Raw genomic sequence first — 26,692 nt, forward strand, 5'->3', positions numbered from 1 at the left:
TACGTGTTCCTTATTGGTTTGGTATTTCTAAAAATAACACAATAGTTACTGTATTACTGTATTATTCAAACTGTATAGTTACTGTACTATTCAAATATGAGAGCATATGAAACACTGTTATAGAAGTTCGTTATTTCAATTCTTCTCCAGACGCATCAGATGGAGGGGTTGTTTCAGATCAATTTTGGCGAGCGTGTGTGAGCGTGAGAGCATGTGTGCGTGACCACGCGCGCACGCTGCTGACCGAGCAGCTGCCTGCGCCGCGCACGCGCGCAAATCGCACGCAGTTATATGACTCACAACTGCGGCTCACAGTGAAAGAGGGTCATTACATTGTTCACACACCACGGGCTCATTTCCTAAAACACAGCAGCAAATTAAGTCTGGAGAGGGGCTCGGTTTGAGGGGACATGCTAAAAATAGAAAGGCGCACCATCCTCTCTTATTTACTTATTCAGCATCGAAGCAGTTTGAACGCGGCGCGCAGCAGGAGGGGGTATGGTAGCCTGAAGAGCTGTAGTGTTATTAATTGTGTGTTTGACTAATGAACTAATAAGATCTGCAGTCAGCTGCTGAATGAGATTTGGCTCTGTGAATGTCATGAACCGGCATTTGCATGTATCTGCGCTAATTTTAATATGCATACACTTCTTCCCACACGCAAACTACTGCAGAGAAACATATGCCAGAAATATGGCAAGGAAAAAAAAGTTAGTGATTTGCATCTTAGTGCGAGAAAGAGCCAACACAAGTATGCTATAATTGTAGGCATGCAGTACATTTGCTGGCAAAACAGAGAACAAAATAGCAGCAAGTAGCTGGCATGTTTAGTTTGATGCTACTAATATGATGCTGTCCTGAATTGATATAGGAAAATTGCTTATTTTGTCATTAGTAAGGGTTAGACAAAAAGAAAAAAAAAGGTCATCATAGTGAACCACCTCTGAGCAGACCATCAATTATTTGTGTAATATTATATGTCACTTCCCTGGTTGGGAAGAATGCCTAATGTCACGACAAAGACGTTAATGTCAAGCAAATGTCACAGCAAAATGCCACTTAAGACATGGCTGACCCACCAACTTCCCTTCTCTGACGAAACTTTGAAGTAGTGAGAATTGGCAAATAACCAGAATGCGATTAAATTTTAATTTGGCTCTTTATAGTGTAGGGCAAATAGGAAACAATAAGACTGGAAAAACCCTGTAGAGTTATCTGCTTTGGATATGGGGAGGACTGTAGGGTTGTGCTTTGCGCTTCGTGAGTTACTGTGAAAACTATTAGCTGTGAAATCAGATAGTTCTCAACTTACAATTAAACTTAGCTAATCTTATTTAGCTAGCCAGCTAACAGCTAGTGCACTGTTGTCATCTTGTGTTTGTCTCAGAATTTGGGTGTAGTAACTATAACACAACTTATTGAGCTTGTTGAGCTTTCTAGCTGTGTATGATAAAACTAGTGGGATTTGCTAACTGTTGTGCTAATAAAAGGTGATAATTTACCTTCAAATGTTTGAGTTCAAACACAAGCAAAAGGAAAAACATGTTCACGATGCTTAGTTATAATTTCCACTGGCTTCATAAGGTACAAACTATCAGCTACGCTAAAATAGTTTACACTTAAAATTTTTGTTTTGCATGCTAGTCGGCCATTTTGAGAATGGGACTCTGGTCTGAACTCAGAATGATGAGTTCAGGTGTTCCTGTTGCATTTTCACCTGGGAACCTGGAAAATCTGACTTCCACAAATGGAGTTCAGTGTTACACCCACTATAGTGTTGGTTTTTCTGCTGAATAAAGTCTGTCCTGTCAGTGACTACTTTCTGATTTAATACATTCTAACATTTAAGCTCAAATTTCACAATGTGTACAGTTCCTGTTGTAAGGTGAACATTTTTCAGAGAGGCCGTTATTACGTCCATGCTTTTCCACAGCATTAATCCGATAAAAACAAATGAAAAAAACAACCAGAAATTAACTCCATTACATGTAAAACTATATTTAACATTTAACAAAAAGCTGAGAGTTCTGTCATATTTAGTTGCTACAGCAAATAATAAGCATTTGCACTAGGGCTGAAACGATTCCTCGAATGATTCGAGTACCTCGATTACTAAAATATTCGTTTACAACAGCCCTAATTTGCACCAGATTTTAAACATTCTTCCACATCAATCCTTTCTTTGAAACTCTAGATTTTGGACTTTGTACCTGTTGATGCTTCTCAAACTCCAGTTTGATGGGAGACTTGATGCAGTTGCAGGTGTCCTGATAGGTCTGCCTGAGCGCCAGGTCCATGAGGTGCTTGTGATACGCCCCGGCCAGGTTTCCACAGGTGAAGATGATCACATTGGCCAGGATCTGCCGCACACACACACACGCACACACACGCCGCATACACATCAACTCAGCAGCCATAAAAGATTGTCCGCACACGATCCGCGTCGCGTTTATGCCCGTGCCTGAAATGTTCCCCTGTGTTCTGCCGTCCACTTAGGGTGTATTATTACCTCATAAAAGCAGGAGAGCACACACTTTTGTGTTAGCTCTCCGTCATTATCCAAACCTCAAGCCTTTTAAAAAGAGGATCCACGGATCAATAGATTATCCTTGTTGCTGTGTCCAAGCGTAATGATCGTTCCTGAGTGTGTTTTATGGCCGATGCAGACGTTCAGCGTCTACAAGACTGAGAAGAGCCACCGTGATTAGAGTGCTATCAGTGTGTTTACTGTGAGGCTTGACTGCAGAGCCTCTGAGTGTGTGCGAGCGGGTGCCAGCTTCAGAGACGCGTGCGCTGCACAATCACATTACCCTTATGAGTTGCTGTTTTTTTATTCAGGCTTGGAGATGTTATTGCTCTTGGAGATTACTTTACGTCTGAATTTGCTGCGTCATGATGGGCCAGCTACTTCATAACCTGGACTTTGTCTAAAATACTCTGTGTCATCGTTTCTAGTTATGCAGAGGGTACGCTCAGCAGCGATGTTTAGAGAAGGTAATGGAGCGGCCGCACAATCATCCAGCTGTTCAAAAGACCCAAATGGCGAGCTCACAACACAGTCACCTCACGTCTGCGGGCGAGGCAGAAAGTTCTTTAAAACGTCCATTTCCTCCATACGGTTGGCCTGCGCGCTCGAAGGCTCGAGGATGGACGAGTATCGGTCTCACCTGCCACACCAGAGGTTCCAGTTCTGTAGCAGTGGAGGTCAGGCAGACGCTGAGGGTGACGGTGTGTGAAAGGCAGGTGATACCGCTGGCGATGACGGCCCATTTCATGGAGAAGGGCAGCATGGTGTAGACCACAAACACAATGAACAGAAAGAACGACACCTGCAGATAGAAAGTGACAGAAAGTATAAGAGAACCAGGTGAAAAATGAGGAGTTCTGGTGATTAGGCGCCAACTTTCAGCTGATGCTTTTAAATATTTTTATACTCCGAGGTAGGCCCGTCGCAATAAATCAATTAGTTGCATGATGGATTAAAGCAAGCTCAGCTATTTCCATTTGCATGATTTATTGTTTTTCTCTTTTCTGTCTTTGTTTCTAACAAAAATCGGATGACTAAAGTATTCTATCTGATGCTTCGGTCTCAACTCGCCCCCTTTTCTTGAAGAACAACTTTGTGTACAGAGACATGATAATTCATTTTACTTGTTACTTCTGCTGTTCTATTTATTTATTTTGGATATTTAAAATGTCTTCCAGTTCCAGTGTTAAATGTTCAGTCAAATTTAAAGTGACACTGATCTTTGATGATGTCAAAGATCAGTAATTTATGCTGTTAAATTACTTGAAATTGGTCTCGAAAACAATATTAACATTTATCACAATAACTTCTGGGGCAATTTATCGTCCAGTAAAATCTGTTTATTTGACAGGCCTGGTCAGAGGTATATTTCACTGCCAATTACATTTCTGTGAGGTAATTCGCTGGACTTCATGGATGTTTCTGTTAAGACGACTTATGTAACTTTAATTCTCGTCAACAAAAGAACTTTAAAAAAACGATTGTTTTTGACTTGGAAGTAAGATTTAGATAAATCTGCCTCTTAGGTAAATGAATAATATTTTCACGTAATCGATACTAAAACCGTTCCGGAAGTAAAGTGAGTGCTTTAAGTTTGCATTTATGTTCTTATTTAGAAGGAAAAATGCCATTCCTGTGTTGTCCTGTTGTGTTGACAGATTTCAAGTACCATCCATCCACCAGTTGTATAAACCCGTTTATCCTTGCAGGGTCGCAGCGGGGGTCGGTGCCCATCTCCAGCTGTCACTCAGTGCTACACCCTTGACGGGTCGCCAGTCCATCACAGGGCAACACACACACACACACACGCAAACACTCACACACACACGCACGCGCACACAAACACTCACACCTCATGGTAATCTAGAGAGACCAATTAACCTACCAGTCATGTTTTCGGACTGCTGGAGGAATCTGGAGTGCCTGGAGAAATCTCATGCATGCACAGAAAGAATCCAGGCCAGCACCTTCCTGCTGCAAGGTAACAGTGAAACCATCTGCACGGTTTTGGGCAAGACTCAATAGAAACAAGAAATAGTGACTGATAAGATCCAAATGACCAGGAGAGCACTGTAACTGAATAAACGCTGCTGTAAACAACTCTAGTAGCTAATGTTGGCCGTTTTTTTTTACACTAAACTAAATGTTTTTTTGTTTTTTTTTATGTCTGGACTTCATTTGTTCATTCATTGTTCAAAATCCAGTGGTGTCCGAATGTTTGCCAAGTGACTCCAAAATTGTGAAATTGCAAACACTTTAGGGCCACAAAAGTTCAACTTTTAAATACAAATTCAAAACCACATTTTATTGTGATTTATTTTTCTCTACTAAACCAAACGTTGGATATTTTAGTAAAAGAAAACAAGAAATAGATTTAAAAAAACCAAAAAGAAACATGCCAGTACCTTTCTTGATCTGAAACTTGCTAATATCTGAATATATGTCTTAAAACACAAAAAAGGAGCAATTAAATGCTTTTTGACCAGCACACGAACTGCAAGATGTGGACTGAGAAATTCTAGAATTTCTGCACATTTTTTGAAACGCAGCCTCAGATTAGTGACATATTTTCTCTTTCGGTGACAGCAAAAAGATGCATTGCTAAAAACCCATTTTGTTCTCCTGGACCCAGTATCGTGTGCCATCTCCTCTCGTGAGCTCCATGTACCACGACTCCTCTAAAAGATGGGAAAGCGAACTAAAACGCAACCAATTCTAAATCTGACTCAAAAGATGAAACATCAAAAAGGTTTTATGCGCTGATGAAACAGAAGTGACCGCAGATCGATGCTGCTGGAGAGGAGGATCACTGCTCTCAACGATCCCCAGGCTGTTAAAAAAAACTTGAAATGTAATTCTTTTCCTTTCCTGGACGTGCTGCAGTTTTCTCCCACCACTGTTAGAGGAGGGGGAATCATGACTCTAAATCAGAGGGCTGTGCACAAATTGCAAGTGATACTAGTAATTACAACACCAGTCCCACAATGGAGTTTAAAAAACACAAGCACATGAATGCCAGCAAACATTCAGATTGTGTATATTGTTCTGATGTTTGTCTAAATACAGAGCACAGCTGTGTGGGCAGAAATCGCTTCCACAGAAACAGATCCGAGACCAAAATGTCAAACCTGATATAACTTAGTTGAGCTGCGTGGGCGGCTTACATAGCTCTTTAACACCTAAAATACAAGTTTAAAAATGTACAAAAATTGACTAAATTCATCTCATGTTTCTCTTTGTAAATGCAAACGAGATATGATAATTGTGTCATTCTTAACGGCACCTCCTTGTTTAACTTCCTGCTCCGTCCACTTCCACTTCCGCTGGCGGTCTGTCCTGCCCTTCCTGTTATGGTGGCGACCGGCGCGTTTCAGGTCGCAGCTACAGCAGACACACCAGGTGAACTATGACCTTCCTGCCGCCCGCTTTAACTTCCTGTCGTTCGGGTTCAGCTAGTCGGCGGCGTGCACACAGGATTCGACTGGAAGTGACACCTAAAATAAGCCGACAGCCTCTACATCCCAACGCGTCTTACAGGTCACTGCCATTTTAAATTAAAAGAAAGTTCCAGAAACCTGTTGTCAAATGACGCGGCGGTTAGCGCGTGCGCGCCCCGTAAACACAAGCTGTTGACCTCGACGCGGCCCGTCCCGAGTTCGACTCCCGGTTCATTTGTTCCTTCCCTTCAGACTACTTTCAAATAAAGGCCACTAGCGCCGAAAAAAAGCAAATTCTTAATAATAATAATAAAAAAAACCCCGAAATGTTTTGTCAACATTTGGGTTTTAGCAATTGTTTGGCTGACCTAGTTCCTTCTAAAAGCAGATCTGAACAGTAAGAACATACACAGAAAGAGAGAGAGATGTTTTGTGTGGGCTCAGACCTTCTGTTGCTAGGGGAACCAACTACAGGAAGGATGCTGACATCTCGGCGAATGCTGTGCTTTCAAACTCGTTTGTGTTTTTGAGATAACCTTCAAATCCTAATCCTGGAAAGGCTCCTCTCTTTAAAACTATAACAACCCCGGGATCATCCGGAGTGCGCGACATCCGGTCCGATTGAGCGGTCGCGTGAATTGAGAGCGGCGGTCCAATTTCAGTTGCATCACCTGCCTCTATCTACCACAAACACACTCTCCCTCACACACACAGGCAGCAAGACACACACTCCATCTCCCCCACACTCCAACCTGAATCCTAATACACCTTCAAACGCGTTGTGATGGGAGCTGCAGACACCATCTCTCTCCTGCTTCCTCCATTACTTTTTTTTTCTCTTCTCTCTGTCTCTATCTGAGCGCTTCTCTGTGCTCCAGACGAAAGAAGACACACAGATATGTACGCCTGAATACCTACATCAACCCCCCCCCCAAAAAAAACGTCTATCTCTGCTCGCTTTAGACGTTTATGAGGCGTAGCAGCGTTTCTTTCTTTTTTTTTTTAAGAAGTAAACTCTCACTTTTGTTTCCAAGTCTGCACAGGAAAATGTGTTTGTGTCTTGTTGGAGGGTACCAGGTGTGAAAATGTTCTTCAATCTGCCCTCAAAATCAAAGCAGGGCCATGATAAACGGCCTATTGCAGACATAGCTGAGCTGTGTACATGGAAGGTAATTTTTTTATATATATTTTTTTATGAGTCAGTCCACATTAGGTCAGAGGGGTCAGGACAGACTGGATGCAGAGACCGGCGGATGTCGTCCGTGCCTTTTCTTTGTGTTCCTCTCTTTTCTCTCCCCCCCGCCTCTCTCTCCGTTATTAGCTCTGTGTGCTCCATCACACACGCTGTTCTCTGAGTAATCACAATCAATTCAACCCACTGAGAGCGGGATGTATTTCTCCTGTGCTCCTTTCACCAGACTTCTGCTCTTCTGCAAGTGTGGCTTTTGCTTTGGTTGGTTTTCTGTTTCCTTTATCTCCCCTCCGCCTCTCCGGCTGTTCCTTAACGAAAGCCTCAGAACAAATGAAAAAGTAAGTTGAAAAAATGTGACTCCCTGTCAGTTTTATTCCATTTGAGAATTTGTGACGAGAAGAAAAACAAACTTTTTTTTAACTTGTTTATTGTACCAATTGGTAGAGATTTACAGATCTGGTTCTTATACTTCATGTTAGCTGTAGCTTCATAATGAGCTACAGCTCATTTCATAATGAGCTGTAGCTTCATAATGAGCTACAGCTCATTTCATAATGAGCTGTAGCTAACATATAGCTTCATGTTAGCTCCATCATAAACTGTAGATAACATGAAGCTTCATGTTAGCTTTAACTTAACAATAAGCTTTAGCTAATATGAAATGTAGTCTCTCCAAGACGCTTCTGGAGGCAAATGTCAAAATAAAAGCACTTCCTGCTTTGTATTTTCAGGTGTTTACACACATTCATTCACTTACCACACTGTTCATTTGGCTGTAATTTATACCTTAAATTTCATATTTATCTATTTATATTTGAGAAAAATACTTTAACTGTGAATTTAAAAATTGTTTTGAAATGTTAAAAATTCTGCAGCTCAGAGAAGAAAATAAGTAAAACTCTATTTAGTGCAATATTTAGAGAAGAAGACTATATGAAAACATGGATAAACAGGTGTTAGATTAGTCATTACAAAGACACACATTAGTTAGATTTGTTCAGAAATTAAATTTGAAAAGGTTTAAATATATTTTATGTGCCTTGGTGCTTAAATGCCTGTTTACATTTCTGGTCCGAAAACAACAACAAGCAGACTTTAGCAGCTTTTACATGCTAAATTGAATGTTAAATGTTAAGGTTAACACACAATTGTTTCTGAATATTAACAGACCTGAAGATAATTACAACATTTTCACATGGTAATTTTACACCTCGGCATGAGCAGCTCATTTGGGTTCCTGACCTACAGCGGAGCAGGGTCAGCGTTGCACTAATGTCACCAATTTAATAAGAAAATCTTGATTTCTGTCATTAGAGACTAGAGATTTGACTTGAACTTGACCCTTAATAACTTGATACTGGATTTTAAAAAAAAATAAAAATAATCTCTGACTTTACACTGCATTCTCAGTAATTATCTGTTTTGGGATGCTATATATTTTAGCGAAAGAGAATTTTTTTTTGATGAATTTTAAGCTTGGAAAGTCTCAAAAGAAGCTCATAATTTTTTAAAATAGACCCGAACAAGAAAAAAAAAAGTAAAATAATATAATAATAAAATAATCAAATTAGTAACTTCACATTGACTTATTTTACTGTCTGAAAGCTCATTTAGGAACAGAAACCTCTTAACACTCTGTCAGAGTTTAGCTGTGAAGCACGGTGGTGGTCGTATCATGGTTTGAATTAAATGGATGAATTCTAATAGAAATATCCTGAAGATTCAAACCAGAAGACAGAGACATGCAAGCATTTTAGAAAACCCGCCAACATCCTGAAGCTTTTATTGTTCTGTAGAAACAGATGTGAGTTAAAAAAAAATGTTACCCAGCTGATCACCAGGACAGATAATCTGTTCCTGGAAACATTTAGCTGCTGCATCGGGAGGTCAAAGGGACGCTGACGTGCTTTCACAGATATTTGATTAGAGTTTTTTTTTTCAGCCGTGAATAAATAAAACAGCAGCTTTTGTCTCCCTGTCTATATATAGAAATATCAGAGCGGTAGAAAAACTTTCAGGAGTGTATAAATGTGTAAGTAGGAGAGTCATAGGAGCAGAATAGAGTGATTAATAATGCAGAATGATTTTGCTCTCACAGGTGGCTGACGATAAAAATACCTCCATCCCTGGAGGAGGAGCAGAGAGTTGACAAAGTAAAAAAAAAAAAGTAAAAAAGAAAAGTGGAATGAGGAAATTTGGGCATGTTGGGGGTGATTTACAAGGAGAAACGAAGACAGACGGAGAAGTTTGCGGCTTTGAAAATGGGGTTTGATGAATTGTGGGAGACAGGGCGCCAGATGAGGACAAAATAGGATTCTTGAGAGCCAGGAGAGTAACGGAGTCTGGCAGCGAAAACTAATGTGTCTGTCTGCTGATCTACTCACCTCCAGCTCTCATCAGGCCTCATTAACACAGAATTAATTCTGTGCCGAGACGAGCATGGCTGCAAACACACACGCACGCACGCGCGCACACACACACACACACACACACACACACACACAGCCGGCATGAATATGCAACGGAGCGCAGGAAAGCAGGGAATGGATGTTTAGACGGATTACACATTAGAGAATTGCTACAGTTGAAAAATGATAATGTACTACAAGTTTATTAACTGTTAGTTTCAAGGATGAATAAATGTCGAAGTCCATAGATTTAGTTCCTCAGGGTTCACTGCTAGGATTGTTCAGTTCTTTGCTGCAGCCGGGTTGAGTTTGACTCCCAGACTCGAGGGATTTGCTAGATTTTCTTTTTTTTCCTCTCCATTTTTCTGTCTGACATTTAAAAAATGGCAGAAAAAAAGCTCTCAGAAATGAATCACAGTTTGTTTTATACCTGCTAACTTGGGGTGAACCGATAAATAAGCCCAGATTTTCTGGATTTGGGTGACGGACAATGCTTAAATGTGAAAACTGAACAATAGTCACAAACTGTTGCCAACGTAGCAACTTTGTCACGATATTTAACAACTTTTAAGTAAAGAAGAAAAAAAACTGGTATCGTCCAAAATCGGAATTGGCCGGGAAAAAGATTGGTGATCGGCCAGAAAACTGCAACCGGTTCAAACGTATCATTAAGTTTAATTGACCAAGCTATTCAGCTTCATGACAGTTTAAAGGATCACTGTTTGCTGGGATTTTTTTTTGGTAACTTCCTTGAATTGCCATTTTGATGTCTAACTACAGCTCTTGACAATTTTTGACTGTGAGTTCTATAATTTTGTATTTTTTTGTGTGTATTTTAATGATATAAAACAGTTGGAAATCCCTTGTTGCTGAAATGTGCTAGATATACTTGATCGATTGATTAAGTTTACTTGCTTTTTTTCTAGTCTGCCACAATAATTGTGAAGTGGAATGAAAATCATAACTAGTTTCCAACATTTTTTTTTACATACAGAAATATAGAATGCTGCTCAGCTCAGTCGAACTGGACGGCGAGAACCTGTGGACGTGTGAACGACAATTTTCAAGTGTGAATTAATTGTCCTCTCAAAACAGAATCTCCCACCTGAGTTGTGTATCTCTGCAGCTCCTCCAGAGTAACTATAGTTTTCTTGCCCAACCTGTCGGTTTAAATCGCTTGGTTTTCAGTTGTGCCATGCTTTGATTTTGCTTATTGTTATTTAGCTTGTTTCTGTCTGTCAGTTATTTCTTATGTAAATGTTTCTATTTTTTAGTAGAACCAACCATGTGTTCTGACCTGTGAAACGCACAGTGAGGTGTTTTGTTTTTTGCTTACTTGACTTACGACAAAGAATGACGTTTAGCTTTAGTGCTAACTCCTCTGCATTTACACTCCCATTAATTGTGCTAATGTTGATTAATGTGCACTGTCCTAATCAAATAAACTAAATCAAATATGGTGGATTTACTCTAAGAAACTTTCAGTGCCTACAATGTTGCTGAATAGCCAAACTCTACATCCAACTTATATTAAACTTCATAGTTGATAAAACTGTACATTTGGTGGAAATGAAGTCCAAATTACAGCCAACAAAATGTTTCAGGTGTACTTTCTCTTCAGCTTATTGATTCATCCGTACAGCTCCAGCTGCCTGATCATGATTATCATCGTCGTTAGCGTCATCACTAACACCGGGCGTTATCAGACTTTAGAGAATGGAAAACAGGTGAGACACTTAAGGTCAAGTTAATAACATTTTACAGTAATAAACTAGAAGTCAAAAGAAATCTCTTAAAAAATGCAAATATTTTAGCTTGTCAAAGCAGATGTATTATTTTCTCTCTTCTAAAAGAGAGAGAGAAGGAATCCTCCTCTTTTCAGTCCGGCGAGACAAACGACTCTGCTGACTGCACCGGGTTACAGGGAGAGTTAATGGAGGTGATTTATTGCTAACAACAGTTTTCCTCATCAGTGCTTATCCAGCTCCGACGCGTCAACATGTCTGCTGAAGCGAAGGTCAATGACAGGACACGAATGGAGCGGAGCGGGATGAACTCGGAGGGTGCTGGGGCCCGAGCTCATTTTGAGGAAATCGTAGAGCAAACCTTTGGGGAAATGACTTTGTAACTTATGCAAAAGCGGTTAGCTAGAGCAAACCTCCACACCATGAGGAATCCAACGGAGCGAACTCACCAAGTGCACGCAAAATTCACACTGAGAACGAGTTTCCGTGGGTCTTTTAGAACCAGAATGTTCTCCTAAATCTAAAGATAGCAAATTCAGAGTATTTGCTGTCAGTTTCACTGCAACTCGAGGTGAAAGTCAGTAAGAAAAGAAACGTACGCCATACGTGAAACACTAGATAGAATGTGGTGTGTCTGAATCCTGCTCCCTTGACCCTGATACCTTTAATAAAATCCAGTCCAACCAAGCGTTGTCAGAGGTCAGCTGATTAGCAAATGAAGTCTGACTGTGTCTAATTAAATCTCAGCGTAATCAGATCCGTTCTGTAAATGCCTCAGAGGTTTGTCAGAAATTAGTAAAGGCAGAGCATCACGAAGGCCGAGGAGCAGAGCCTGCAGGTCAGGGAGAAAACTGTGGAGAAGTCAAAAGCAGGGTTAGACGTATCGCATCCAATCTCTCGGCCCGACAACTATTAGTCTACGAATCCGGTTTTGACGTCACAGGAAGAAACTCATTTTTGGAAAAACAATATATTTTAATTTCTGTTTGCAGTGCAGAAGATATAGGTGTGGAAGACGATGCTCTGCTCAAAAGAGATGATAGTGGAGCTCTAAACACGAGTTTCTGCTGTGTCGAGGAAAACTAACGCTGGCTGTGTTTCCATTAACTGTAGAATTTCTCAAATTGAAATTCCGAAAATAAATTAGGTTAATGGAAACACAGCAACTTCAAATAAAGGTTTTTGCATGAGGAGAAGGAGGTTTTTTGGCCATTCCGATATAAATGTATTGCGCGAAACTGCGTTGGAAACACTTTTTTCACATCGTACGAATCACGTGATCAACAGCCAGATGTTGCTACTGGTGGAAATGACAAACAAGAGGACGGCAGGAAGTGGTAGGAGGGTGATAGTTTGTTTTTGTGTTTTTCTAACAACGTGCTGCTGGCTCCAGAGAGATTGTGTTTTTTGTTTTTTTTTTATTTGACATTAGCAGAAAATAGACAAATAATTTGCACACATTTGTAACGGAAACGCAGCTAGTAACAGCTAACTGAATGTGGTTACAGGTTAATTAAATCATAATGATTTGAATTAAATGTTGAACAAAAAACAGCAAACATACTGCTAGATCTACTAGCAACTTTAGTTGGTCTATCAAGTTAAATCTCAATTAAATACATTGCAGTTTATTGCTGTAATGTAGCATAAATCTTTTTTGAAAACACATAGTGCAGATGCCGTCCCAAACTTGACTTAAATAGAAACGTTTTAAACTAACTGGAACATCTAACTGAGCTCAGTGCACTGTCTGACAACCAGAATCAATTGGAGTGTTTGTGACTGAACTGAAACAACTTCTGGGAAGCGCCTCGAGGCTACGCTTGTTGTATTTTGGTGCTACTTAAATAAACTGAAACTGAGCCAGATCCAGTACCTGGTCCCAGGGACTCAGCCTGCCGCCGGAGAACATGAACAGGTAACCCATGGTGACCAGGCAGGCCCACGTCAGCAGAGAGAAGAGGCGCAGCATCCGCTTGAAGACGGATTCGATGCAGACGAGGATGAAGATGGACAGGAAAAGGAAGAGGGCGGCAGACACGGCGATCAGGAACGTCAGGTGATCCTCTGTGTTCTGGAAAAAGAAATAAAGAAGCAGAAACAAAACGATGACGTCACGCAGGTTTACGTGCAGCGCCTCACACAATTTTCACAGCTCCACTGATGGTAAAAAATAAATAAATAAAAAATGCTTTGAATGCTCCTTTCTGCCAAACGGCGAAACGTCTGAAATTGTTCTTTGTGTTTTTCACTGAGAACGTGCCATGCTCGACAGAATAAAATGACCACAGAGTCCAAACACAAAGCAGATGAACAGACGGCGTCCAGATCGCTAGGCAGACACCGAGAATGTGCTACGGCATCACTTCCACACTCACACCGTTGGAGTCAGCATTTAGAGGCTGGCAACACTAACACACGCACACAAACACTAACACACACTAACACACAAACACTAACACACACACACAGTAACACACGCACACTTGCTCTTCACATTGAACCAGACATCTCTACTACATGAGCTCAGCATAGCTCGCTTTATCTGTACGGCTCTCTTCTCATATCACAGCATATGAACAAAAATATCAGCAACAACTGCTTTGCTGCTTGTTAATCATAAGTCGGAAGCAACTCTTAGCTTCTACTTGTGAGAAATTATATTTTGAATTTCTCCGTTTATCTAAGAAGTCGGAGATCGGAGTTGGGAATGATGTCACACTGCAAGTTGTAAATTTGACTTATTAGCTGTGCTTCCATCCAACTGTCATGAGAATGTTGAGTGAATTTTTAAAGTGTCATAAAAAAAAGGAAAGAAAATGCGAATGTTTCCACGTACTGATTTGGAGCGAATCCACCAGGCTATGCAAAACGTAATCTCGTCAGATGTTGACGCTCACTCAGCTGTAATATACAGGAAGTAGAGGCTGCAAACTGGCATAGAAATACAGAAATCCTTCCTCCAAACTGGAGGTATGGACTATGACATTTTTCAGAGTTTTGTACCTCCACCCACCAGTGGATGGAAGCGTTCCCCCTTTATGCTAGCATTAACTCGTTTTTAGAAAAGCCAAAAACAAAAAAAAAACTCCAAAATGAAGAACTTTCTATTTGACTTTAGGGTCCTTAACACACAAGAGGCGATGTCGCTCATTCATTTCCTACGGAACTTGTGAAACGAGGCAACAGCCGCTTATCAAAGTGACCGGAAAAATTTGCGATTGTGAAATTTCAAGCTCGTACACGTAGACACGAGACAGTCGAAAAATGTCTTGATTTTTGTCGCTGTTGTCACAATCTTGTCCCGACTGTTGGGTTTCACACAGAGCAGCGATGACGTTAGTCTGTTGCTATCGCTTGTCTCTCCTCGTGTTTCCATTAGCCCATTAGCTGTTGTAAAAACTTGATGGCAGGTTAATAGTTGGCCTGGGTTTTCAGTCTCATCATGTGAAAACCTGTACTTTGTTTTTAATTAGGTTATTGTTGTCTGATGCGAAAATGTGTTTGATTTTCTGAAAGACGTTAGTGTGACAAAAATACAAAAACAACACCCATTATTTTGCCAATGGGTGTTGCCTTTTTTTTCCACTCAGTTCCACAATTTTCAACTTGTCCTAGAAATCCAATGGTGGCTGCAAAACGTTTCTAAATAAACCCTGTAGCTGTCTCCTCTATGATTCAGAAACCACACTAACTAGCAAACGGCTAAAAATAAGGCGGACTCTTCCAGGTACCAAAAAAGTTCTCTCTTTGTGTGTGTGTGATTTTTTTTTTAGCCCTCTTTAAAATGTGTAAATTATAGAGCAAATACATAATCAGAAGGCACAGAGCTTCCACAAGCACATCAGTGGCACTCTCACAGGCTTCACCCTGTGCCCAAACACCCACGGAAGCCATTTTAACTTATTCCGAGTCATGATTACGCTGACAGGCCCCGGGCGCTAAAATTAGAAGGCTGCTGTGTGATTACATGTCATTTTAAAGTAAAATGAAAATCAGCTTTGCTATTGAAATGTCTGATTTTTTTGTCCTTTTTCTGCCCTCGTCAAAATAGACGTAACGAGACGTCCCGAACCGCGCCTCTGAATCCACGTCGACCGATTTTGACCGTTGTCTGTCTTCCAGGGTTTTTTCGAGGATAACGCTAACGGCTCCGTTGAGTCAAAATAAGACTTGAAGCGGTTTGCTAACGTAGCAGCGTCGTGCAGAAGACGACGGCATGAGTCACAGTCTGGGAAAGGAATCCCTTGGGGTGTCGCTGCTGACGCCACAGCAGCTTTTACAGTGAGGAGACCGGAGCCCAGATTGGGGACTAACAAGAATGTAAGCAACACCAAATGCTCCGCTCATCCCCCCCAAACCCCAGAGGAAGATTTCACTCACAAGGACATTCCCTGTCGCATCAAAGCGGATATTTTTCTAAAAAGCACACACGTTCGCAGTTCTCTGGAAGAGGGAAGTGGAGGATTTGTCACTGCCTTCAACTGTTGGCGTGGGGGTTTGGTGGGGGTTAAGCTTTTCATTCATTTGTGGAAACAAAAACGAAGCATCTGCACTTTGCATATTTCTGATTGAGCCCCGTCTAATCCGCTTAACCCCACCCTCGGCGACGGCGTTTAATGCCGTTTCCCTCGACGTGGCTGCCCGCCACATTGTACTGCATTGTAACCCAGAACAATCAATCCCCCCCACCCCCTTTTTTTCTCCTTTTAAGCCTGCTTCATCCAGCTACTATTGAGAACGGAAAAGGGAGGACTTTTTTGGAGGGTGGGGGTCGGGGGGAACATAGTGGCAGCACCAAGAGACACAAATTCAGTAGCAACCAGACAAAAATAGACCAAATTATGTCAGAAGTTGAGAGGAAGGAGACAGTTGTCACGGGAGGATGTGATGGAACCGCAGCAGCTCATGCGTTCTCCTTGCTTTCCATGTTGGGTCCCTGTTGAATATTTATTGTGGCTGATGAAGCAGAGCTGGAGGCAGATTTCCTCAATCTGTCTTCCTCTTTGGTTATGGAATTCATCAATAATCAACAAGCTTTCCCTTCAACGTCTCCATTCAAAGCGCTGAGAAGTGTTAACGAATTCTCCTGAAACTGCTCAAAATCTGAAGGAGATCAAGCTGGGAAGACGGTAAAAAAATCACATATTTCAGCTTTATAATGGCTCATATTAAATCTTTGACAGAGAACCCAGTTTTCTGTGAGGAAAATGTTATTTTTACATGCCTGTGAATATTCTGCCGACTGTTTTACTGCCTATGACACGTGCAAACTGAATTTACCCAAATTATTTCTGCTTGCCAATGTTTTATTCAAATTCATAAAAGTGTGTTTTCTTAGCGTTACCTTTCCTTAGTGTTTGGTAGAATTTCCATTTAATCTGCTAGTCATGGGGTCAGTCTTTTCTGGTATCCTCTACTGGCTTTTTACAAGAGTTGCTGAAATTTTTCGATGGAATCGAATCAGGATTGTCCGCCCCACACGCTCAAACACCTTTTCAGCTTCACTCCACAGATTTGCTGTGGGATTCAGACCAGGGCTTTGTGATTTCCACTCTGAAGTAACTTTGTTGTCGTCATCCACTTTGAAGCTAATTTCCAGTGTGTCTGGAGTCATTGTCCATCTCTGCCCAAGCTCTAACTTCGAGGCTTATGTCGTGGTTAGGGCGAGTGCTATTTTATTCACTTTTACTTTGCATTACTCATTTTATAGACAAAAACCTCAATTTCCATAAATTACACAAAGAGACTTACTGACTGCAGATCAGAAATGAACTCATGAAGTTTTAACGTCTCTATGAAAAACCTGAAATGTTTCATTTTTAGAACATGTGACTCTAACCTTCAGTTTATGACAAAAAAATGTTTTAAGTCGAGCTTCTTTATGCTGGCAGGTTTTAATTTGTGATTTAAAGTTCAGACAGACTTCCAGTGCTAGTAGAATTCATGAATTTGTGCAGAACAGCAGATCTATTTACTGTTTCTATTTATCTGTGTCAATGCGAGCCTGACTAACAACTACTGATCCATCAGCACAGAACCAGACTCTCCGGCGCATCCATCAAGCTGTCAATGAGCTGAGACAAAATCCGAGGTTTTCTCTTTACATTAAAATCAACAGACTGGAAAACTGGAAAACAATGCTGCGTATCACTCGAAGACGGCAGAAACTCGTTGTCAACAGAAAGCAGCCACGTAATCAATCACCCAAGTAAGAGGAACTATTTTAGATTTGCAGAGAACCATTATCAGATGCTATGTTGACCTCAATTAGTCTGTCAAATTGAGTTTTGAGATGTCATTACGCGAGCATGTTGCCATGTAATTGCAAGGATTGTGTACCCACAGATGGACACATACACAAGCGTTACGTTACATTTCGTGTAATTTCAGAAAAAAACAACAAAAAAAGCAAAAAAGGGGAACATTCTCCCTGAAGATTGCAGATAAGCTTGTGAAGGAAATGTGAGACTTCCTTTGAGAAACTCACCCAAAGGATACACACACAGATCCGCAGATGTACATCCGCAGACCCACACACTCACACACACACACACACACACACACACCGGCATAATGGGTGGCGCCTACACCTCTTAAAAATACCACAGTCACCCATTCAAGCCCTGATCTGTGGAGAAAGATAAAAGTGCGCTGTAATTTTAGGAGCTTTAGTTCTGCTTTTGGTCGGGTTCCTGCCGGCTCCTTGATAAAGCCAGAAAACTTACAACAACATCCGCCCCTCCTTCATCTGTCCCCACCGACTCCAAATCCACCTTTTATTTATTCCTGCCATTCTTCTGCGCCCAGCGGTAAGAAATGCACACGCCTCAGCAAACAACCAATTCATCACCACTGTTATTCCAGAAGGACAAAAAGTAGTGCGATGACTCCAAATGATGGCAATTTAGACTTCGTTCACACAGCAAGTCTTGTTGCTCAGTTTTTTAAAAACGCACTTTTTCTGTTTTTGCCTGGTTGTTCACATTATTAATTAAATCCGACTGCAATGCAATTTATGAACCGAAAGCAACACAACATGCACAGAAGAACGATGATGTCACACAACAGCGAACTGTTTGGGTTGCATTTTCCTGCAGAGTGAAAGTAGCCTTTTTGACACGGGTCGCACTGTATAAGAAGCAAAAAATAAGGTCCTGGTAAGTGAAGCAGGCCAGTAAAATGTATTGATTTGCTTTAAGTGACTTTAAAGGGATTGAATAGGATGACAGCACAGCCAAGAAGAAGCTATTTACTTTGCTGGAATTAACGTAGAAACCACTTCTGGACTACTCTCCAGGCGCTACGCTGACGCCCCACGATACACACGTGGAGATGACAGAACAAATCCACGGCCTGTCCTTAAACATCCAGCGGCAAAACAATCAATTTGAGATATCAGCAGCCACAGTTCTGAGTGGGCCTTCCTTTGTGAGGCCATTTCATAAAACACAAAAGCAGCACTTGAGAAACAATGGCTCGTGTTTGCGGTTGAGTGTTTGTCGCCAAACAACACTTTTCACTCGACAAAAGCACCGACGCCCACAGAGCTGCGAGCTAAACTCTCCTCCCGCTCTCCAGATCCACTCTGCAAGGCTGTCTTTGCCATCCAAAGTGCTTCAAAGCCACTTATGGCGCCACGCATAGCCATACACAAGGGACACCGCCGCCCCTCCCCAAACCCCCACGCGATGGGCTCTGTCCCGTTCAATCCCCTCGCTAAAAGCAAAACTCTCTGTGCAGTAGTTGATAATGGGAGTCATGTGGCACACAAGATGTTTGATTGTAATGAAACCTGCAGCTTTTCAGCTTTTCGCATTTTTTTTTTTAAAAAACAGTATTGTCTATCCTGACGACTCACACTGGTCCGGATCAATCTGTCCTTTTTGCCATTCGGCGCCTACGCATTGACGTTGCTTTCTCTCCTACATCCACTTCCTAACCGCGAGCAAAAACAATTTCACACAAATTCACATTGGAACGCTGCCTTTCTGTTCATTTCTCTTTTGTTCTGGTCCGCTGCAGCTGGTCCGGTTTTTAACCTTCAAAGGCTAAAGACGCAAACAGGGAGCCACTTCTAAAGTCAAAAGGACAGACTCTGAAATACTTTTGTTAGTTTGTGCTTGACTGAAATGCTGCTGACATTAAAGATGTTTTGTCAGTGTACCAACCTTTCAGAGCTCTCAGGTTTTCTGGTTCCGGTCTGCTCTGCCTCCCCAGAACCAGAACCAAACATGAAGAAGCAGTAATCAGCTTCTAAGCTAGAATCCAGGAAACTGCCAAACTGCTGAAACACAGAGTTACTGTAAATCAAGGCTAAAAACCTATTTGCTTAGTGTTGTCTTTGATATTAAGAACTAGAATACCATTTATTGAAGTTCAATTTTCCATTATTATTAACCACTTCAATGTTGTGTTTATCTGATGTTTCATGTTTTTATCATGTAAAGCACATGCCTTGTTGCTGAAACACACAGTACAGATAAACCTGTCTTTCTTTGGTAGTTAATGTGAATACAGCTTTAAAATGACTCAAATCTGACATAATATAATCATTTCTATGTTACTTCCCAGTAATATTGTATTAAGCACTGTTTCCCTTCGGTTCTGAATTCCTTACATTACACCAAAGTTAATGTAACATTCCCTGCAGGTAGATGTCATACATTACTGTCGAAAAGCTACATTTTTGTGCTCTAGATTATGAGCAGAAGAGAGAAAAATCACTGTAAACCATAAAAGCCAAGAGGAAACATCCAGCTGGAAGGTACGAACTAATCTATAGTAGGTAGAAAAGGTCGCGCATTTCAATGCTTCAAAGTTGCCATGGTTTCACAAATCTAAAAATAAATTAGTTTTGAATGTAGTGGGAGTAATTTTACAGACACAAACAAGCCAAATGACACTAGAATGAGAGACTATTGTTAATTTTTAAAAAACTTTTTGGACTCTAATGCTGCGTTTTGGCCAGGGCAGCAGTTGGTTGCCATGGAGACTGGATAAAAACCAGTGGAGAGACATTTCCCACCAGAAGATACTCAAGGCGTGCCCTCCAGCTGCTTAAGAGTTGTATTAATAGTCATTACTGGAAGCTAGTTCAATCTTTCCTGCTTGTGTTTGTGTGTAAATTAGTGATTCATAAACTTTCTTTAATAATGTAACGTTCTGACTTTTTGAGAACGTGTTGCTAATGAAGCTTCGCATTCTGCTGCCAGCTCAGGTAAAGTCAGATTACATAAATATTCACGTTTTCCCGAGGCGCTCCGGAGTCAAAGGTCACTGAAAACTTCCCTGCAGAAATAAAATAGCAGGAAATAAATCTATCGCTGGATTACCAAGTGGGACTTTATGAAAGAGCATCTTGTTTCTCTCCTTTGTAAAACTGCAGAATGTGCTCAGGAACATTAAAATGTTTTTCACAGGAAACAATGAGAAGGAATATTCAGAAATATTTTCTAAGCTAGAGCTAATTCATAATGAGCTACCAGCTCTCCTGTGGTGCTAGCGATTATTTTAGTAATCGGTTAATCTGACGATTATTCTGACGATTAATCAGATGGAAAACAATTTACACTTTCTGCAGATTATTCATCTAACCGCTTAAGCCTTTAAAAAAAAAAATACAATATTGGAAATACAAATGAACAAATAATTCAATTCCTTTTTAAAGTGATAAAATAAACATTTTACTGAATTAAAATGCAATAACAGTTTTTTTTTAGAGTATCGTTTATAGCAAAGGATGCATCTAAAAGAAATTTTATACTGAATTTGAACCAGGCGAAGCTAAAACTTGGTTCTGGGTAGAACAAATTTACAGACAAAGGTTTTTTTCTTTATCATACATCTAAAATGCATGTAGTTTTTGTACAGTTTTAAGCCAAAACTGTACAAAAGCGTGTGGACACGCTTTAAGTGTGTTGTTCTTTTAGAAAATTGCCTTTTTAAAATTGTTTTTGATAAATTAGTTGACAATTATTTCAATAATTGCTTCATCACAATTAATCCGATTAATCATTTCATCCCTAAGTGGGTATAAAGTGAGCTTTCTGGATGGACAGCACGTCCTGCAGGTTAAAAGACTGAGGCGATCTGGACGCTCGCTTTAAAAGCCAGTATGCACCTAGATGAAAGCGCTGAGACAAGCAGGCTTTAGAGGAACAAGTGCTTCAATGCAGAGGATTTTCAGCAAAATACCGTCAAACCCACAGTCTGTACGCTTTATGGGATGTGATTCTGAAATTCTACTCAAGATGACAAACTGGTCCAGATCAGTTTTAACGTTGACATTTTACCAGGAGGGGTCAGTTAGCTGGTTTTAAAGTCTACAAAGGAATTAAAAAGTTCCTGTCCTTATTTACAAAAATGGGACATCTGCTTGTTTGGCATAATCCTGATCGACGACGACTGATTTTGAGTGGAAAATATCAAATAAAAAGATTTTAAACTAAACTAAACTTTAGTTTAGCTTGAGTTAATGTATTAAAATCTAAATAAAAAAAGGCAAAATGTGGACAACTTTACGTATTATCTTAGCAAGAATAGGAATAACTGTTCCTCTCTTTAAAAGAAAAACTAATAAAACTCAATACTTTTTGTTTTTGCTTGAGTTTTTACTCATGAAAAGTCAGAATAGCGCAAGAATGTCACACCAGGAGGAATAAGCATGTTTGTTTTTGCCCAATCCGACAGGAGAACGCCGCAGACGAGGAGCTTAGGATTTCTCTCTGAGCGTCGCAAATGTAAACAGAAATGAAATGGCAGCGCAGATGTTCGTTTCATTTACATGAGAGGTGAGGCTGCTGCTTGGATTAAATCAGGAGTTTCACAAAGCCGAGCAGCGCTGACCTCACAGACTGTGGAGGGAAAAGCTGCAGTTAAAGCGTTCTGGCATTGTTCACCAAAGACCCGCAAGACAACGGAGGTTCTGCGATTAGCCACGACTCACACGTTCCCAACATCAAAAGAAGAAGAAAAAGGCGACTTAAAGCTCCCAACGTGTTTTGGGCTCAAAATTATTCATATCTCTGACAGATTTAAAATGTCAAATTATCTGTTTCTTGTGACTGGAAGTCATAGTGATGTTTTGTAGTTAGTGGAGATGAAGTGTTTGATTGCCGTAATACCAAAATAGGCTATTAAGGAGGGCAGGAATGTTTTATTTCTGCATTTCATTCATTGATAAAAAGTGAACGTTAACATTTTTTCCTCAAAAAGCATTCCCCTTACACACAGTGTTATTGTCCTTTGGGATGTACTCGTCTTATTTCCTATCAAAAAAGGATGATTTTAAATCAAAATCTGCCAGGTATGAACCTAACTGTAAGCAGAGAGAACGGTATGCTGTGATAATCCAGAACTGTTTCTGGAGCTCCTTTATTGTGAAAAATGAAGGAATATGAACAAGAACTGGTTCATTTAGAAGGTTTAGAAACCGTTTAAGCACAAAAGTATTTACTTTTAACATGTATAATTTGAATTTTCACCTCAAGACTTTGCAGTTTAGACTTGCACACTGATATTTTAACTTTAAAAAAACAAAAACAAAAAAACAATACTAAGTCATTGCACTTAAATGTTTTTTTTAATTAAACATTTACAATCAGAAATCCTTTGTCATTGTGCAGGAAAGCACAATGACATTTTAAAAGTAGCAACACTCAAACGCAGTTCAAATAATATATATAGCAGGGGGGAAAAAGAAACAACTGTGATGTTAAAAAGATATATATATTATTTAACCAGATAAAAAAACTCATTAAGAACTCTTTCACAAGAGTGACCTGGCCAAGCAGCACAAGACAAGTGAACAGAAATAACAAACAAAAAAGTATTAGAAATATATAAATGCCACTAATTTACTTTGGGAAAGTTGCTTTTGAACATAATTAATGGATCACTGACTGATATATTCAACGAGTTTTGATGGTTGTGATGACGGTACCTGTTAAAATGTGGTTTCTCAACTGTCGACTAAGTTATTTTTCTGACTTTTTATTTCTGTCTTTTTATGACATAAAGCACTTTGAACAGAAATGTTCTATACAAATAAACTTGAGCTTGAAAACATGTTTTTTTTCCTCTTTCACACAATTTTCTAGTTTCTTTCTTGGCAAAACATAAGTCATGGTGCAAAATTTATTTTGTATGCTTGTTGTTTGGTTGGGGTTCTGGACCAAATATGGGAAGTAGAATAAAGTGCACCATCCGAAAGGTAAAAATATGATATTTCACATGCAGGAGGAGTCCTTCTCTTCATTCAGTTTCCTGTAAGGAGAGTGCAGCGGCACGCTGCCTGTGTTGCTGTTATTATCAGGCTTCAACTCCTCCTGACCTCATCGTTCTGGGCTTTTAACTACCACACCTCCAAAGTGCTGCACTTACACTTCTTCACGCCCGCCACCATGCACTCACCAATCCTGATGCGAAGAACACGGCCAGCAGCGCCAGGCAGGTTCCCATGACGATCAGCAGCAGGAACACGATGAGCGGATGCTGCTGGCTCATCCTGTAGTACGACTCGTACAGCCAGTCCTGGGGCTTCTCCGCCTCCGGGCACGCCTCGCCCTGGAACCCGGGGCCGCTGCCGCCGTCCCCCAGGCCGTCGGGCCCCTCGGCCCCCTCGCTGGCCCCATCGCTCTTCTCCAGCAGGTAGCGTCCGCGGGTCCACAGAGCCTCCTGCCACATGGGGGGCGCGGGGAACTTGGGGCGCTGCTGTTCTCCCTGACAAATACCACCCACCCCCCCAAAAAATAGAAAAGCAGCGTCGCGTGGACAGAGGGGCGGACAAGGGGGGAGGAAGAGGGCGAGGGGAGCTTTCTCCCTTAGGACCGTCCGCCGCCCCCCCGCCCTTCCTCTCCTTTCTAGAAAAAAGTTTCCTCAGCTCCTCCTAATAATCGACACAGAGCTGAGTTACATAGAAAGAGAACTTTCTTCTTTCCCCGTGCATCCTCGGCTGCTACTTCTGCTGGAGGTGACAAACTGAGTCAGGACAGTGTGAAAACAGATCTTCTTCCTCCTCCTGCTCTTCCTCCTCCTGTCAGTAAGACAGGGGTTGCTTGGACTCCGAGGGAGGAAGATGAGACTTTGGCTTTCTCCCTCCACCAACTTCCACCCTCTTCCTCCTCCTCCAGCTTCTTGTTTGCTCTTTATGATTGGTCACAGGGAGATGGAGAGCCGGCAAAACCCCCGTCGCCGCTCACCGCTCTGCGCTGCAGCCGCGACGAAGCAGCGAGTTACCGTGCTGAGGTGCAGATGAGGACTGAGAGAGGGAGAGAGTGAGTTTGTGTATGTGTGTGTATATCTGGGAGGGAGGATAGGAGAGAGCAGAGAGAGAGAGGCTGTACCAATGTGTTGGAAGAGAGAGAGAGAAAAAAAAGCCCCAGAGAGAGAGCTGTTGGGTAAAAAAGTGTGGAGAGGGAGAGAAAAGTGGAAATGTGAAGATAAAGATGTGTGAGAAAAGCAAATATGTAGAGAGAGGCGAGTGTGTGTGCACATCTACGGGTGTGTTTGCGCGATCTTGTGCAAAAAGGAAGTGACCCAAGACACCAACAGGAGGGAGGAAAAGTGTGAAGCTGGCAGAAGAGGAGGCAGGGAGGAAGAAGAGTGTGTCATTGTGTGTGTGTGTGTGTGTGTGTGTGCTTGTTTAACTGTCCTATTTAGGACTGTTAGAGGAATATTTACTAACATTGTGAAGACAAAGCCCTGTCCTAATGCCGTCAGGTTTAGAGGTAAGGCGTGAATTAAAGGAGCAGTGTTATTTTTTTTCCAGCCATGTTGCATCATTTTATAGCACAGTTACCTTCAGTTGTTCTAAAATCCTGTCAAATATGACAAGAAATCTGACTTCCATATTTAATGCCTTGAAATTGAGTGTCTGTCTCTTTAAGAAACTCCTGGGTTTTTTTTATCTCCTCCTTCAGCAAGTCATCACAACATGGCCCCTGATATTCACCCTTTAACGTTTTTACCAGTGTTGCACTGACAAGGAGCTCCTATAATAAAATCAGTAGATGCGAAGTTCCATCAGGTGTTTGCTAATTGCTGCTGGCTAGTCTGAAGGAACCGAGTGTGGGAGTGGCTGCTCTGTGAGGCAGAAGCTTGGAAACTGCAGCTCCAAGGTGGAGCTAGATCTACCCAGATGTTTTGCATTCCTGAATGGCTGCCAATAAAGGATTTCTCAAACATGCATGAAAAAGTCAAAGCATCACTCCAGGTAAGTATTTGATGAGGGAATAACATTGTAACATGATGTATAGCTAATAAAAGTCTTTTTTTTTTTTTTTTAGGGAAAACGTCTGGTTTAGGTATAAATGCAGTTACTGAAATGAATGGAAGTCAATGCAAAGTCCTAAGATGGATAGAAATACAAACTTGTGTGTCTGTGCATGTGTGTGTGTGTGTGTGTGTGTGTGTGTGTGTGTGTGCGTGCGTGTGTGTGTGTTAAAAGCAGAATGAAAGTGAGTGAGAGGAGCTGTGACAGCTGTGCTAAACCAAGAAGAGCAGCTGAGAGTGGAGGGAAGGAAATGCCACCCCAGCAGATCGCGACGAGATAAAACGAGAGGTAAAATGAAACATATAACCACACACACATGGAAGTGTGTGTTTGGGGGAAGAGGGATGGAGGGGCAGGAAGGAAGAGGAAGAAGAAACAAAGCCAGGAAAGAAGAAACCTCAGGAGACAGACAGAGTGTGGGAGGAAGAGAGATTGGGAGCTTCAAACAGAGAGAGGGGGAGGAGGGGCGAAGGGGGGTAATGAGTGAAAGTTTGAGAACGTCACTGTCTGGGTGTGTGTGTGTGTGTGTATGGACGGGGGGGTAAAAATAACAGATCTGACAAGTCAAGATGCCGACATTCCTCTCCTCCATCATCAATCCCCGCTTCTTTTCCTGCCTCCGACATTGTTAGCGACTCCATCTAGCCGCGCCTCATCCCCCCCCCCAAAGAAAGTTTACCCCTGTCTTTACGGTGAGAGTCTGCGAAAAACCAGCACACTGCAGGTAATGTTGAACAGAGGATGCATTCAACTGGGAGGTAATTTTGGAAACCGTGGGCTTTACGTTTTCAGATAAAAGCTGACTGCGCGCGACCATTACTCCGCGCTAGCTAGCATGGAGGTGAAGCGCGGGATAACAAGCCAGCTGGTGTTAAGGCAACGAGAAAAAATGTCAGGATGGGTTCATATTTCGGCTTCTGTGGTGGAAAGTGAGGAACAAAAGTTACTGAAACCAAACTGACTGTCATGAAATGCACTTAATGTGCTTCAAGCGTGTTCGTGGTTTCCACCGTGGAGTTGAAGTCGGATCAAAAACGAGAACTGAAGCATTTATACTTTCTGTTTAATATATTTCTGAAATGTCGTCAGTAGGAGCCCAAGCAATTAC

At 41.3% G+C, this 26,692-nt stretch overlaps 1 protein-coding gene across 1 annotated transcript in view; it reads right to left on the reverse strand.

Moving 5' to 3' along the window:
* LOC103146049 (adenylate cyclase type 2-like) overlaps window positions 1-24,620 on the reverse strand; it is a 27,796-nt gene extending 3,176 nt beyond the window's left edge. Inside the window, exons 1-4 of the mRNA XM_007563760.2 lie at window positions 23,724-24,620; window positions 13,186-13,383; window positions 3,168-3,329; window positions 2,211-2,360 (exon numbers count right to left, since the gene is read on the reverse strand). Coding sequence (XP_007563822.1) covers window positions 2,211-2,360; window positions 3,168-3,329; window positions 13,186-13,383; window positions 23,724-23,996 — 783 coding nt within the window. The 5' untranslated portion in view covers window positions 23,997-24,620. The remainder of the gene's footprint in view (window positions 1-2,210; window positions 2,361-3,167; window positions 3,330-13,185; window positions 13,384-23,723) is intronic.
* Window positions 24,621-26,692: the final 2,072 nt, after the last annotated feature.

This window comes from Poecilia formosa, unplaced genomic scaffold (assembly GCF_000485575.1).
Source record: "Poecilia formosa unplaced genomic scaffold, Poecilia_formosa-5.1.2 Scaffold150, whole genome shotgun sequence".
Taxonomy (NCBI): Eukaryota; Metazoa; Chordata; class Actinopteri; order Cyprinodontiformes; family Poeciliidae; genus Poecilia; species Poecilia formosa.